The sequence below is a fragment of the Macrobrachium rosenbergii genome, chromosome 26 (genome assembly GCF_040412425.1).
Source record: "Macrobrachium rosenbergii isolate ZJJX-2024 chromosome 26, ASM4041242v1, whole genome shotgun sequence".
NCBI classification, from domain to species: Eukaryota; Metazoa; Arthropoda; class Malacostraca; order Decapoda; family Palaemonidae; genus Macrobrachium; species Macrobrachium rosenbergii.
In genome coordinates this window covers 1,686,350-1,701,487 of record NC_089766.1, presented here as the reverse complement: position 1 = coordinate 1,701,487, position 15,138 = coordinate 1,686,350, and the positions used below count along the sequence as shown (strand labels likewise).

At 38.1% G+C, this 15,138-nt stretch overlaps 1 protein-coding gene across 1 annotated transcript in view; it reads left to right on the top strand.

Moving 5' to 3' along the window:
• The window catches only part of LOC136852679 (multiple PDZ domain protein-like), a 1,083,224-nt gene that overhangs the window by 858,046 nt on the left and 210,040 nt on the right, over positions 1 to 15,138 (top strand). Inside the window, 5 exon segments of the mRNA XM_067127591.1 lie at positions 1,302 to 1,758; positions 8,053 to 8,142; positions 9,383 to 9,526; positions 9,637 to 9,762; positions 9,941 to 10,045. Of these exon segments, the coding sequence (XP_066983692.1) occupies positions 1,302 to 1,758; positions 8,053 to 8,142; positions 9,383 to 9,526; positions 9,637 to 9,762; positions 9,941 to 10,045 (922 nt within the window).

The window sequence follows — 15,138 nt, the reverse complement described above, 5'->3', positions numbered from 1 at the left end:
ACAACAAGAGGATAATTTGCCTGTGTCTGTTATGATCACCGTGTTATGGAGATGTTTGCATCGTAGATAGATAACTGTTCCCTTTTTTGTTAGATGCATCGTTCAGTTTTGTGTTTGGTTTTAATTTTCCTAGCTGTAGAGGTGTGTGGTATTCTGCAGCATGCGTATTTAGTTACTGAGGTCATGTCAGCTGTAGTTTTACGGTAGAGGACAAAGATTGAGGATTACTGAGTGATAGATGGAATGAGGTGGTTTTGTTTGATTGTAAATTGAGGCATCATGTTTTTGGAAATTTAGAGTTGAGGGGAAAAATTGATAGGTTGAAGATGGCACAAACACAAATTTTTTTTGCAATATATGCACCCTATATATTTCATTTAATTCTAGCACAATGTAAGAAAACATTTACTCACCTGCCTTGTGACCTTACATTGAACATAACCTGCAGTCATTAAATTTTGTGTTTAAATGTCATATTTGATGTTCTGTCATCATGAAACACTTATCTGACATTGTCTTTGAGAAGCTAGGATAATCTTTAAGACTTTAGCATTAATAGACCTCCAACTCATTTGTGATAGCTGAAATTAGGTGTAGGGTAAAGTGAGAAATATTCTGTGACATAGCATCTGTGACAAATCAGATGTGGAATTTGAGAAATTGTATTAGGCAGTGGTTGTAATCTCTTCTTTGCTGACATGTGTATTGTCTATGGCTTTCCATTGCTGAGGGGGAGTTTTATTTATTTCATTTTTTTGATAGGTCGATTTGAAACGGCATTCCTCTCTCTGTGTGCTTGATTTATGCATGTAGTGTATGACTACAGGTATACAGTTCATAGTTTAATTTGACTCTTAGTTTTTCCTTTGTAAACTGTGATAGGAAAATGCTGCAAAATTTATTTTTAGAGAGACTGGGGGCAGTGAAGTGGAATAAGGATTCTAAGTGAACTACTACAGTAGTTTTAAGGTTTTCAGATACTTTCTGTGCTTAGAAACATTGCATTGTCTCACTTTGCATGATTCCAGAGCTAGAAAACTGGATATGATGCATGTTTAGGTGTTTAGCTTGTTGCTCCAGAAAACTTTTTTGCCATGAGGAAAGTCTTATTATGATGTTCTTGCAATTTTCACTCCTCGTAAAATCATGTATATAAATCCACTGATATAACGAAACAGTTAAAATACTTCGTAATTTTTCCCCTCTGACATAATTTCAACTTAAATTTTGCTGCATCAGCCCCACTTTGTGTCAGTTTATGACTCTTTCAAAGTATTCCTAAATTCCTCTTTATCCGACAGGTCCCCTTACGTACCTCGAGGAGACAGCTCGGAGGATGAAGGTGGAATAGGGTACAGCAGTGACTTGACTCGCTCCATAACTGCCCCATCCTTCATCACTAAAGATATAAGGTCGCGTGACCCAAGCCAGGAAGATTTACTAGGCTCAGTCACCAGCCTACCACAGGGTCAGCACCTGGAAAACGAGAGTGCCGGACGCACCGTCATCAACATCAAGCACGCCCTTAGTGACACCCTCGCTGAGTCGCACCACGAAGAATCATCACCAGTTTCTTCGGTTCATGCTGGTGGTAGTGAAGAGCCACCGGAGAGGAAGCTAGTTGATGACAGTGAAGAGGGGCCTTTCACTATCACCTTCAAGAACGTCTCAGAAGCCCCGACGCACTTCACCTCCAAAGTAGGCTTAGAGGCGGAGGCGGAAGACCACGAGGTTTTAGGAGTACTCCAAGGAGAAGGTGTAAGTTCTTCTGGCAGGCCCCCTGGGGGTGGTGGTACTTTTCCGTATACTAATCCTGAAAATATTACTAACCTTCATATACTAACTGGAACTCACGAGCCTTGTTTTACTAACCAATATTTACCAAATAATCGTGTAGGGAATAATTTACCTGGTGTAGAGGAGTGTGTCAATCAAACTCAAGATAACTTAGACCTTTCTAGTGGTGCTTCTTCGAACCTTCAGCGGCAATCGTCTTTGAGATTAGTTAGGTTTGCAGAGTCCAAAGGGAAAAGTGAACAGCAAAGTGAATCTTCAGACTCCAGTGCCGAGAGAAGTAGCTCTCTGTTCGTCGAGTGTGATTCTGATCGACATTCCGTGAGTGACGTACTATCTGACGACCTCAACCCACCCAGTGCGAGATTGGTGGTAGCTCATATTACCGATGTTGAAAGTGTCGTTCAAAAACGTTCCATAGCGTCTTCTAGGTCCTTTGATGAGACTTCTAAGATAATAACTCCCCATTTCGAGAGGCAGTACAGTGAGATTATCCCTGATTCAGTTTACTTGGCCCAGGAGCATCTGATCCCACCCGAACGCGTAGAACTTAACCAGCCTACTAGGCCTAGCAGTGGTGATCATTTAGGACGCGAAGACACTTCTTCTCTAGCTAGCAAGAGTGAAAGTAAGCCTCTGTACTTACCAGGTCGCTTGACTTCCAGTGAAGACGAGTTTGTCAATGCGCATCCTCCGCCCAGAGGATTCGAAAGTGTAACTACAGATCCTTCCCCCGTTAGTGATACATACAGACAAACAACTTTAGTTTCTCATTCCAGTCTAACCTTAGAAAGTAATCACGTGCCATCTATAACTACCACAACCACAACCGACAAAGCAGCCGTAACTTCTGTCGTTACAGCGACCACTACCGTTTCAGTCACCGTTTCTTCTCTCTCTACCTCTACTAAATCAAATATGACAGTCACACAGGTAGTAAGGTTTTCTTGGACACCCTCTCTTGTAGCTCTTGTAGGAGTTTTTCGTAGCTCTGCTTTGACTGTGTTGTAGAAGAGCTTGGAGGCTGCCATTTTGCTCTGTCTCTGATTGTCGCAAGTTTGCTAGGCCTGAGCGATGCTTCCTTGTAAATTTCCCTTTGATGTATCATTTCTGTGGAATTATTTGTGATAGCTCTTCTCAGCAATAATGTTGATAATGTTTTTTAAGATCAAGACAAAACGTGAAAATTGTCTTCATGGGATAAACTCATAGAGAATTGTTTATTGAATGTTATTTTTATTAACATTTTCAGGATCAGCATTTTAAAACTAATGCATTTACTTAATTTACAAGGCATGCTTGCACTTTGCATGATGCTAGTAGCGTTTGGACATTTTTGTTGTTGCAAAGATAGACAGCCTTGCTTTTAAACTTTCTTTAGCTTTTATAAATAGTCAAATACAATAGAGTAATTCTTGGATAGCTGGATTTCTGTTAAGTAGGTAGTGGTAACTCTTTCCAGCAATGATTAGGCTTCTTACTGTCCAGTACTGTATATTACATGCACTATACCCAGTAGGTACGTGTAAATGGTTGTGATTGTGTTATTTATGTAGTTACTTGAATTCTGCTTCCCTTAGTTTGGTGTTGTAGGCCAGGAATGTCAGTAACATGTATCTAACAGTTGACATAAACTATTACTGTGAAGCAGATTGCCAGTGTACTGAACTGTGAAAATCAGGAATGCATTTGTTTTTTTCCAGGCATGTTTCCCTCACTGATTAAAAATTTCATATATGTTCTCGAAGGTAGTCTGATGACAGACATCCAGGTAAAATGGGTTCTCAGTAGTTTAAGTGATGGGATTTTGCTAGATGCAAATTGTATTGATTTACACAAATATTTCACTTTTTCCAGATAGGTAGGACACTGTAGACTGCTTCAGGTTTAATTTGAGGAAACGACTGCCTTTGACATCATAGTTTAGGTGTAATTTTAGTCATTATTTTGGTCAGAAATCCAGTTGTAATTTTAATTCTGTTGGTGTTCAGTTTTATATCTGAGAGCTTGTCATCATTTACTTTTGAGTAACCTGAGGTGTGGATACTTCGTGTGGCTGATTCTGGCCATTGTTGTTGCTTGCCTCATGAACTTATCTCAACTGATTCCTGTGCATTGAAAATATATCAGGATATCATTCATCTCTCATACATTCATAGACAAACGTCTCTTTTGAAACATGAGAATTTTTTGCAGTCTGAGCTGTTATCATATCCAAAATTGATTAGTAGCTAATGAGTGAGTTAGCTGTTGGTGAGTAATGTGGAGCAAATTCTTTGTGGGTTGTAAGTCTTAAGTTTAAATTTTATTTGCAAAAACCAGTTGTTCAGGAAACCTAACGATTTGTTCTAGACCATGCCTGGTGCACTGAAAAAAAAGGAATATAGAATTTGGAAATTAAATCACTGTCAAAATCATGAATAGGAGATGCAAGGTGACAAAGGTCGTTTTGAAAAGGAAGTCAAAAATAGCAAGAGATCCGAGCCCTGAGGAACACCAGTACAGATGATTTATAATTCAGCAATGAGATGTTCCGTTAAACCTTTGAAGAAATTTTAATAAAACCCTCTTGTTCAAAAAATCAAATGTTCGTTCCAGAAGTATATGAAGTTGATACAGTTGTTGGAACATGTTGGACCCATACTTATGTAAGTTCACTGTAGTGGTGTATCTCAAGGAGGATTCTTTGAGTAGCCTTGAGCCTTAGAGCTGCTGGAATCTCTACTTTATAGGTGGCCTAAATATCCTACACTTTGTTCGCCTTCATTGTGCAATATTAAAACAGTTAAATTCATCAGAACTTCACTTTTATATGGAGTGAATTTGGAATTAGATGTCTCAAGATTTCCACAGATATTAACTGCAGCAGATTCCCTAATCAAAGCAATTTTGAAGTAAGATTTGCCTCTTTTAAACACGAAAACTAAGAGCTGAGACTATTTTATGAATGAGTAATCAGTATTCACGTAAGGGAACCACATCGGAGGTGTTGATGTGGTGCTGAGGTCCTTATTTTAAAGGTAACTTTAGTAATTAAAGAACAACATAACAAAGAATATGGGATATACAGCTCTTTTGTGCTACGACTACAAATTTATGAATCATTATAGAACTTCAAGTACTTCTTTTCCAACTGTCGAGTAGCAAGTGTAGTACTGTATATTCAACTTAGCTGCTAGGTCACTAAGATTATTCTGTAACGAGCTTGGAAGTACTGTACATTGCAGGAATGAAGCCAGCCAGCTAACAATGCTTGGGTATCAAGTTCCTGTTAATCTTAAATATTTCTCAGTAATTAACTTTACTACATAGTTCATTGTTATTGTATTTGTCAGGTACCTTTCAGTATTATTTCATTTTGGACTCTAGATTCTACCGTAATATTCATCAGTGGTTCTTTCCTTGAAGAACTAAATAGTTAAATTACTGCCATAGAATGTCAGTACCTTTCCTTTTAAACTTTTAGGTTATAGTTGTATAATGTTTGAAAATTGTTTGTTTTCTTCCATGTATTGTCTTTTTCCCATTATTCCTTTCTCCATGTGAAGTAGTACATTTTGAAGTTCATTTTCAAATTGATTCCTTCAGTCACCCTTGTACGTATTTAAGGAGTTCAGATTGTGTGTTTTTCCTGTGATAGTCATCCAGTCAGGCTCAAGGCAATAATCTCTCATGAAAGCAATTACCAATTAGCAATTATTATCCATTATGTCAAATATGTCTGAAAGATTGTATACCAAGTACTTATTTGTCTCCTCAGAGTTCCTGTACTAAGACTGACATTAGTATTCCTCTTCACTAACTATTGACGTTCATATAAGCAAAATGGAAGACGAGGTATATATTGACTATATTTTCACACCGATAAACAGATAAATGATGCCTTTCACTGCTGACTAAAGGCTATTGCAAAACCCTCGCTGACATTGCAATACCTACCGATGTCATCCTTGCATTTTAGAAGGGCTGTTGCTGTAGATTTTAAAAAAAACAAGATTGGTACGAAAGTTGGTATTCACTAACGAGTATTGGTCAAGATTGGCTTAGCTTACCCACAGTGCTGTAGTTTGGTTTCACTTATACAGGTAGAAGTTTCGTAATGTATGGTCTGAGTGAGAAAGTAACTGTAGATTGATGACTGCAATTTTCATATTTCAGTCTCTAGATGGGATTTGAAGTAACACCCTGTACGAAAGTATTTATTTCATGCAAGTAGTATTTAACTGAAACGCATAAAGTATGGAAAAAGGCAAGAGATGAAAAATTGCAAAAGTAACGAGTCATTGAAGAACTTTAAACACTCACAAAGTATAAGCAGACCTAGACCTGGGCCTAGAGATGAGTTAAGACTTTTCTAAGTTATTTTCAGTAGTCCTGTTCTTACTTCTTAAACCTTATACTGAATTGTCAAAACATATGCTCATATATCTCTCTACTTACCCACAAGAGATTTGTTTATTACTAAGCCTTATAGACATAGTCATTCATAGTTTTGTTCAGATTACTTCCAAGTCCATATCTACTCTTTCTTTTCTTTATTATTGATCTTTCCCAGGTTACATATTTTTTCGACCATTGTTCCACTTCTGTGTTCTTCCTTTCTCCAAACTAATCTTCGACATTTTTAGGCAATTGCAAATTCCTTTTTTCATCTCTCAATGAGATCATCTCGTCATTGGTTCTCTAATTCATTCTCTAGTGAGCCAGATTGTTGTATTTTTAATTGTTTAAAATTATACTGTGGTGTTTCTTCATCTCCTCATGTTGTATGAAATGCTTCCTGTACAAAGGTACAAATATTTCTTCATGAGTAGGTGTCCCAAGTGTAAAACTGCTTTCTATATTTTTGTAATTATATTGCAAACTTAGAATTAACTGAATTCAGTAGTTATTCAGCCGATGGATGATTTTCAAATCCTAAGAAAAAATATGAAAGTGCTTTTTTTTTTATTTCACAGGTAGTTTTATTTCACAAAAAGTTACATTTTGCATTTTTTATTGTATACATACTGTATTAGTGTTTTAGAAGTACTTTATAGTCCTCTTTGGTGAATACATGACTCTAGCTTGAAATGTAAGCAGTTGACGAAGAATTGAATGATTGTGCAAGTGTTTACATGTAGTTTTATTCCAAAGCTCACTTTCTGCATAGGTCCTTGTAAAGTGAATTATGCAAAAGAGAATTAAAACTTCTCTGAAGAAATTTAGCTTCAGGATAATTGCGTGGAAGAACTGAAATGTATTTTATTCATTAAAATGCTGACCATGGAGTTTTTCCTGATATATCTTCAAAATCAAAGGAATTAGATTTAAGTATGCAAGCTTAGGTACAATATAAAATGGTTGCAACAGAAACTAACCCCTTTCTCTGTTGTGGAAACTTTATAATCCATTTCTTGAATGTTGTCTCTTGAGACTTTGATTGCATGACACATTGCATGCTTTTATGATACTTAACCAGTGTTGATGGTCGTTAGTTCATAGCCTATCATTCTATTTGGTTCCTGTTAGTAGATCTGTACACATGAAGCTTTTGTCATTAATAGATTTCTATTGAAGTATTCCCGGAAGTTTTTTGTAGGTAAGTGTTCCTCTTATGAAAATTACAGTTTATCTCATGTGTTAATGTATTTCTAATGGAATTATTAGGCCTATTATATTTTCAGAAGTCCATTAGGTCTAAGAAGTATAACAGTTTTTTTTTATTGTATCAAAAGTCTTGGGTACTTTAGCTAAACAAGATCTAGAATTATAATATTTATATATTAGCTCTGCTGAAGTAAGTTAGGGAGATAATTTCATTTCGTGGTGAGTATGAAAATACCACAAGGTTCAGTTTTTTATTAAATTTAATATCCTAGAGTTTTACCATGTGCCCATTCTGAATTACCTTCGTATGCTGCATTAGTTTTGCTGTTTAGAGTCATGATTTAATGTTTAGCACAGTCTAGACGTACATGTTTCTTAGGAAATCTGTTCGTGTAATTTTAACTTGAAAAAGAATCTTGTATGTGAATATTAGGGGGCAGTTATCATATCTCATCTATATTTATAAGTCTGAAACTGACAAGTGTGTATATAACTGTGCAGCACTTCTTATCGAAAATTGGTGTCCTGACTTGAGTAATGCCTGTATTTCAGTTCCTTAAGTTATATATAGTTACTGGTATACTGTCCAAGTAATAATATGGTGTCTTGGCATACAGTATATAGTTACTTGTATATTGGCCTTTTTAAACAGTTGTTTTCTATAAACAGGGTATTACCGCTGCTCCTTCTGAGGGCCGCTCATCGAGTTCAAGTCCCATGCTGGATGGCAAACACTGGGGACCAGAGCGTACTGTTGAGGTGAGCAGTGTGTCCTTGGTCTGCCGTATTTTTTAAATTGCAGTTTCATTAAATTCAGTTTTAGGTACTTTACGTCTCATCCTTTTCAGTCTACATGGTTGTAATTGTTATTTGAAGACTGATAGCTAGAGAGACCAGACTTTGATTATATATTTTTTAAAGTATTTGTCGTAATTGATTTGTCATATTTTAAAAATTTCAGGTTCACTATATTCGGTTTTATTGTACATAATATCTTTTTCAGTCTATATGGTATTGCACTTTATTTTAAGACTAACAGCTAGAGAGACCAGACTGATTGTGTATATTTTAGAGTATTATTTGGGTAAACTATCTATTTTAGAGGTACCACTTACGGAGTGCCTTTTGTGGTACACTGCAGATTGTACAGAAGATCCTTTGCAGAATCACATGCTTCTTTCTCTCTATTTACACATTTACTCTCTATTTGTACCCTCTGGTCTCTTCCTCCTTAGCTGTCCACCTTCTTGAACTTTATCCTGTTCCAGTTGTCACCTCTTTTAAACACACAGCCGTCATGCAAGCCCTAGTAGATTTTGTAATAATAATTAATAATAATAATAATAATAATAATAATAATAATAAAAGGTCAAATTTATATCACAGTATGCTGTTGGCCACATACAAAATTTTAGATAAACATATTTGTGCATTCATCTGAGTCGTCTTCAAACCCTGTATGTATAAGAGTCAGAAACATGATTTGATGATTTCATCAGACTAATGTACTGTATAATAATGGCAGTATTATGATAGTCCCAAGAGTGATTTTGAATTAATAATGTCCAAGGGAGTTTTTTGGCATTTCAGTATATTTTCATGTTTTTCCTCATACTGCAATTTGGTATTGATTATATACAGTATAGTATTCATTATTTTTCAGTGTGTATTCCTGTTCCTATCTTCTTTGCCCTTTCTTCTTAACGAGTCCACTGATTATTTATATTTTTGTCTATTAGTCTATTAATTTATTAATTTATCTTTTATTTCTGATAACTGATTTCTCTCTGTATTTCCTATTATCTTCAGTAACGTCTTTCAAGTGAACACCATATTATTTGGAAGCTTGAATTTCAAGCCAGTGGCCCCTGTAGGCTTGTTCCATATGAATAGGGCGTGTATCATCTGAATAATAATAACAAAAGTATGAGTAATGACAATAACAATAGTACAGTAATAATGTGAACGACAGTAATTAAGGACATGATTCTTCTTTCAGGTAAGGCGAGATGACAAGAACTCTCTCGGCATCTCCATTGTTGGAGGCAAGGTCGATCTCAGCTGGTCTGGATCCTCCGTGACAGGAATTTTTATCAAGAATGTGTTGCCCGATTCTCCAGCGGGCAAAGGAGGACACCTCAAGGTTAGTTGTTATTTTTTTGTTTTGTAGGATAATCGTCACTTGCCAGTTATTGCCTGCCATGAGTAGAATAACTGTCAGTTACCATTCTCACAATCTACTTGGTTTTTCAGACTGGTGACCGCATTCTGGAGGTGGAAGGCACCGATCTTCGTGGGGCCACCCATGAAAAAGCTGTAGAAGTAATCAAAAAGACAGGGAATCCAGTGACTTTTGTTGTTCAAAGCCTTGTCCAGTGGGTAAGTATGTCCTCATTTATATTTTCAATCCCCCTGGCTTGTCGTACATACTTCTGTGGGACAGTATCTCCTCATTTATATTTTCATTCCCGCTGTCTTGTCGTACATACTTCTATACTTGTACACTTTTTTTATATGTTAATAAGATGAATCAGTCTGAATGCAAATGTCATTGCAGACCCCAGCAAACTCAGCCCCCCCTTCCCGCGACGTGAGCCGCCTAGGAACCCGCGCCCCCCACTCCGTCACTCCCGCCCGAACGCCCACGCCAGAACTCATCCAGGTAAGCAGGACATCCCCTCCCACACCATCTACAGTATCTCTTTCATCTGCCATGGAAACTACTACTGCTACCCTACAATCAGACACGATGCACCCATGTGGAATAGTTCGCTCTGCAGGCCCCAAGGATTCCAGCAGTATCAAAGCACCACCATCAGAACATGATGATGATGATGGGTCTGTTCATGTCAGAGATAATAAAGTGCTGTTGTCTAATGTCCCGGGGAGTGAGAGTCCAAGTCTTGTGATGAGTGATAGCGATCCCGTTAGGCCAGGCAATCCCTCCTCCAGTGGTTTCCCCAGTGATAGAGTCAGCCAGAGTGAACCTCCTGCTCCTCCTGCTCCAACTCCTCCTCCTCCTCCTCCTCCTCCTCCTCCTTCGTCTAGGGACACACTACTACTTGCCGATCTTCCTGCAGCGGCTCTCGACGCTTCTTCTCCTTGGTTTTCCTCTTCGTTTTCTCCTCTTCCGCCATGTACTCCTCTTCTTCTTTCCATTCTTTCAGTGCCTCTCTGTATGGGTGCTTCACTGTTACTCAGGCCTCCTCTACAAGTACAACCACAACTGCCACTACTTCACCCATCATTCCCACTGCCACCTACACCACCACTACCATTACAACCACCACCTCCACCCCATTGATCCCTTCTAGGAATCACCACCACACCCCCCACACAGTTGCTGCAGCATTCATGTTACCTCCCCAGGCCAGCACGCCACTCAGCGAAGGCAGCCCGCAGCAGCAGCAGCAGCAGCCGCAGCAGCAACAGCCACCACAGCAGCAGCAACAACATCATCTTCAACAGCAGGAGCAGAAGCGTCAGCAGCAGGAGGCCGAACACATGGGAAAACCTGCCGCTGCCCCTCCTCCTCCTCCTCCAGATCCGAGAGTCAGTTTTCCCGCGGGTCCACCAATACCAGAGACCTCAACCCCTATTCACGAACTGTATCCGGAACCCGTTAGATTTGTCCCGGAGTCCCCCATATCAGAGCCAGAGGATCCAGATTCTCTAGTCAATCCGTATTATTACTATGCGCGAGCGGCACTGGCGCACTGGCACGTGCGTGCCCAGAGGACTCAAACACAGCCCGTAGAAACAGAGGGTGATGGATATGTGAGTGATCAGGAAAATAGTACAAGTAGTAGTAGTGCGAGTAGTACAGCCAGTCGGAGATTTCTTCAGTTTAAAAGTTGTACCACGAATCCTAGTGTTCAAACCAGTAGGTCAGGTGAGACTAAGTTAGATACCCCACCATCAGATGTGCCGTTGATGGACACTCCACCCTCGGATGTTCCTACCTTAGATAATTCGCCCCAAGACGAGGTTCAGGAATCCGGAACCGCGCCTGAAACAGCCCCTCGATCTGATTCCTTTCAGAAGGAAAAGTACGAAGGTTTAAGTAAAACGGAGTCTCTCATTGAATCAAAAATAATTAATTTTTGCGAAACAGCACAAATTGACCTACAGAGTAAGTCGACTTTTATATATTATTGTGATTCAGTACAGGTGGACTCTCTGCCAAGTGTGACTGTGAATGATGAAAATGCTCAAGAGCCAAAAGTTCCCATGAGTGAGTCTGAAACTGGGAATGTTGTAATCAGAATGCCACCTAATGATCTGACAAGTGAGTGTGTGCAGAATGACTCTCTAGTTATTGTTCCTACTTGTAAATCTTCTTCTTCCGAGTGTAGTAAACGTGTTGAGAGGGACCTTAAGCCAACCAGCCTTGTTTTAGATACTATTCCCGTAGACGCACCCGTGGACGATCCACCAGTAGGCGCATACACATATGACTGGCGGACGGACCCACACTTATACCAAGGCTGGTGGTGTGTGGGAGGGGGAGGCTCAATCAGCGAACATTTGGCGGCCCAAGTCCCCACGCAGCCAGTGTCCCCTTACGACAGCCCTGCTTATTCACCTACTGCCAATACGCCCACCACCGAACAGGTGAGGCTGCCCGCCTATGTCCCTTCGTCCTTCTAGATCTCCCCTGACACCCCAAGCGAGCGCTAGAGATAATCGGGCAGAGCATGAAGCTAATTTATGACGTAGCCCAAAGTGACACTCCCTCCTCCTCCTCCTCCTCCACCTTTTCTAGCGTGCACAACCATCTCACCACTTCCTCATGCCCTGCAAGATCCACTGGGATGTCTAGAACCCCAAATTTGTAGCCTTGCAATATCCCTTCCTCGGGGGCCCACCCCCACCCCACCCTCACCCCTGCTGTGATTCCATACCTGGACTGGATTGCAAATTCCACATCTAAAATTGACATTTTTCCTCCACCTCTGCCTGCAACCCTGTCTCTCTGCATGTTGCTCTCTGATCTTGGTTTCTTCTTTAGCTGACCCTGTGACAGAGAGTGCAATAGAGTTATTTTTTTTCATTACATAGATAGTCATTAGACAATTTTTAGATTAGATTGATCCATATTTTATTTTTGACTGCATGAAGTGGTGAGCAATTTGTAGATTTCTGTAATAAATGACGAGCCTGTGATGCAGAACTTATCAGAAAAACGCTGTTCAGTGAAAGGCAGGTCACTCTGTGAGAAAAATGAAACAGAATGCACTAAGCTAAGCATAAGTAATTTTCAAATGGTATTTGCCTGTACCAGCCACTCATCTTATCTCAAATACATTGATAAGGTTATTTTTTGTCTAGAAGAAAGTGAAAAAATGAAAATGGCATTTCATTGCTATCTGATAAGAAGATTCTTACTATGAAAAAGAAACCTTATTGATGGGTAATCATTACAGAGACTTAAAACAGTATCTAATGTCCTCATACTCAGTTTCATCATAAATAACAAATTTATCTCCTTTCAGAATATTAAGGGAGGATTATATAACGCTCAGGATTTATGAAATAAGGAAATGTACAAGAATACATTCATCTTTTGCTTACCACACAGGCAAAAGTAATTTGACACCACCTGGGCCCAGAGATACCAGGAGCAGAAACTGGTTTGCAGAAGGGGCTTTTGTGTATCAGTGTGACAGGTTGGGCTTGAGTTGCTAGTTTGTTTATTTATGTCCGCACTCCAGGTCAATACCAAGTGAATTGAATGTCATTTAGATATGAATGTGTTTAGATATTTAAAATAAAGGTCATATGTAGGGTTTTAAGAATACCTTTCTTTTGTATGTTCAGGTTTTATTGCCTTTGTATTTAGGAATGTATTGAAAAAAAAATATACATATATTTTCCAAAGTTAATTTTTTAAATTTTAGATATTTTCCTATCATTTTTGCATATATGGTATACAATTTCTTTGGGGTCCTTACATTCACAGAGTGGGTTCATTTTTTAAGACTAGAAAAGTTAGGCTTCAAATAACTAGAATGGCAACTGGGGCCACCAGCCACATGTGGAGATATGCTGAAGATTCGACTCAGTTTCCTCGTGACGTGCTGTAAAAAGTAATAGGGGTACGGAGGGTCCACGCACATGTAACCTTTTTAAGTGTTTTTTTGGAGACCATACCACACTGTGATGTATGTGACAGGAGAATGTTTCTGTTGTGAACTGGTCAGGATTTTGCAGTGTGCTCTGTCATTGTACCTGAAAGTGTTATGAACCAAATGTTTTCTAAACTCGTCCAGATAATTCTAACAATGAGGCGTTCGTTTCGAGACTGGCTGATCATTTTTGGTGGGCATCGAGTTGCCAATCTGCTTAAAAGTGTGGGTATCTTTTGAGAGTTTCGTGGTGTACATACTTCATGCTTTATTGCGTTTTCTGATGCTCTATTAACTAAGTGGACGTAATCCCAAATACAGGATTTTGGCTCTTGTTTTCCACACCCAGACCTGTGTGAAATATTATAGGTTCCTAAATATATTCCTATCTAAAAACACATTCAGTAATACAGTATAAGTCTTAAATCCCTGACCACGCTGATACACAAGATAAATACTGATTCCTATAAAATGATGCTGATGTTAAATTCATATGTGCAAATTAAAAAAGAATGGTTCCGAATACTATTTAATATACTGCTTATAATAGTGTTATAACCCATAAACCTTGTGACTTACTGTGATTTTTAAAATGTGAGGTTAAAGTTTTTATGAATTCAAAAGTTTTTTTAAAGATACACCATAAGTTTTCTTAAATATTTTAATCATTGTTCTTCATCTGGTAATATAACAATCTTTTGAATTTAATAGTATTAAATATTATCATATTATTCAGCTTTATATAAGAAGATATTGTATTTTTATATTGTGTTAGGGATTAAATTGTCTTGGCTTAATTTTTATTAATTGGTTTTACTATAACAAAGTATAATTAGTGTCAGGTATGGTAGCTATATTGAGTCATTGATTAGAAGAATAGCTAGCCTTTCATTCAGATATTTTTACTATCACTCTTGTTATATTTAATGTTAGATGTGATGGCTATATATTGAGTCATTGATTAGGTAAATAGCTAGTTTTAAATGGCTAACTTGTAAATAGCTAGCTTGTACAACCATAACAGGTCATAGGTCAGAAAGGGTTTAGCTTAAAGAGTGCAATGAAGTCATATGCCTGCAGCCTGCTTTTAAAAACTATTTTCTCACTTTTAATAAAACTGAAAAGGGTATCTGAACATTACAGTGCTGTATTTTCTAAATTATCTTTATTTTTTTAAGTGTTTGTGTTGTACCGCCGCAAATTTAACTGTTGCTTTCTCAGCGAACCAAACTCCTATCAAGCAATATTTTCTTGTTTACAAGCAATTTTTCTTTTTTTTTTTTCAATTATATAAGTTAAAATTAAAACACAGCTGGATAGGTTGTCAGTAATATTTTCTTGTTAACAAGCAATTTTTCTATTCTTTCTTCAGTTATATAAATTCAAATTAAACACACAGCTGGATAATTTGTCATTAACGGGGCACTAGGCCATATTTGTATGTTCTATTTTAATATTTTGCCTTTTTTCAGTAAGACAAAGACTTCAGTTACCTCATAAATCAATATTTACTTACCAGGATTCCTCACTTAGTGCATCAGTTCAAAGGATACGTTAGGATTCTTGACCAGCCTATAAGTGGTAAAATGAGGGTAGTACTATTCAGGTATTGGAATTTTTATAAAAT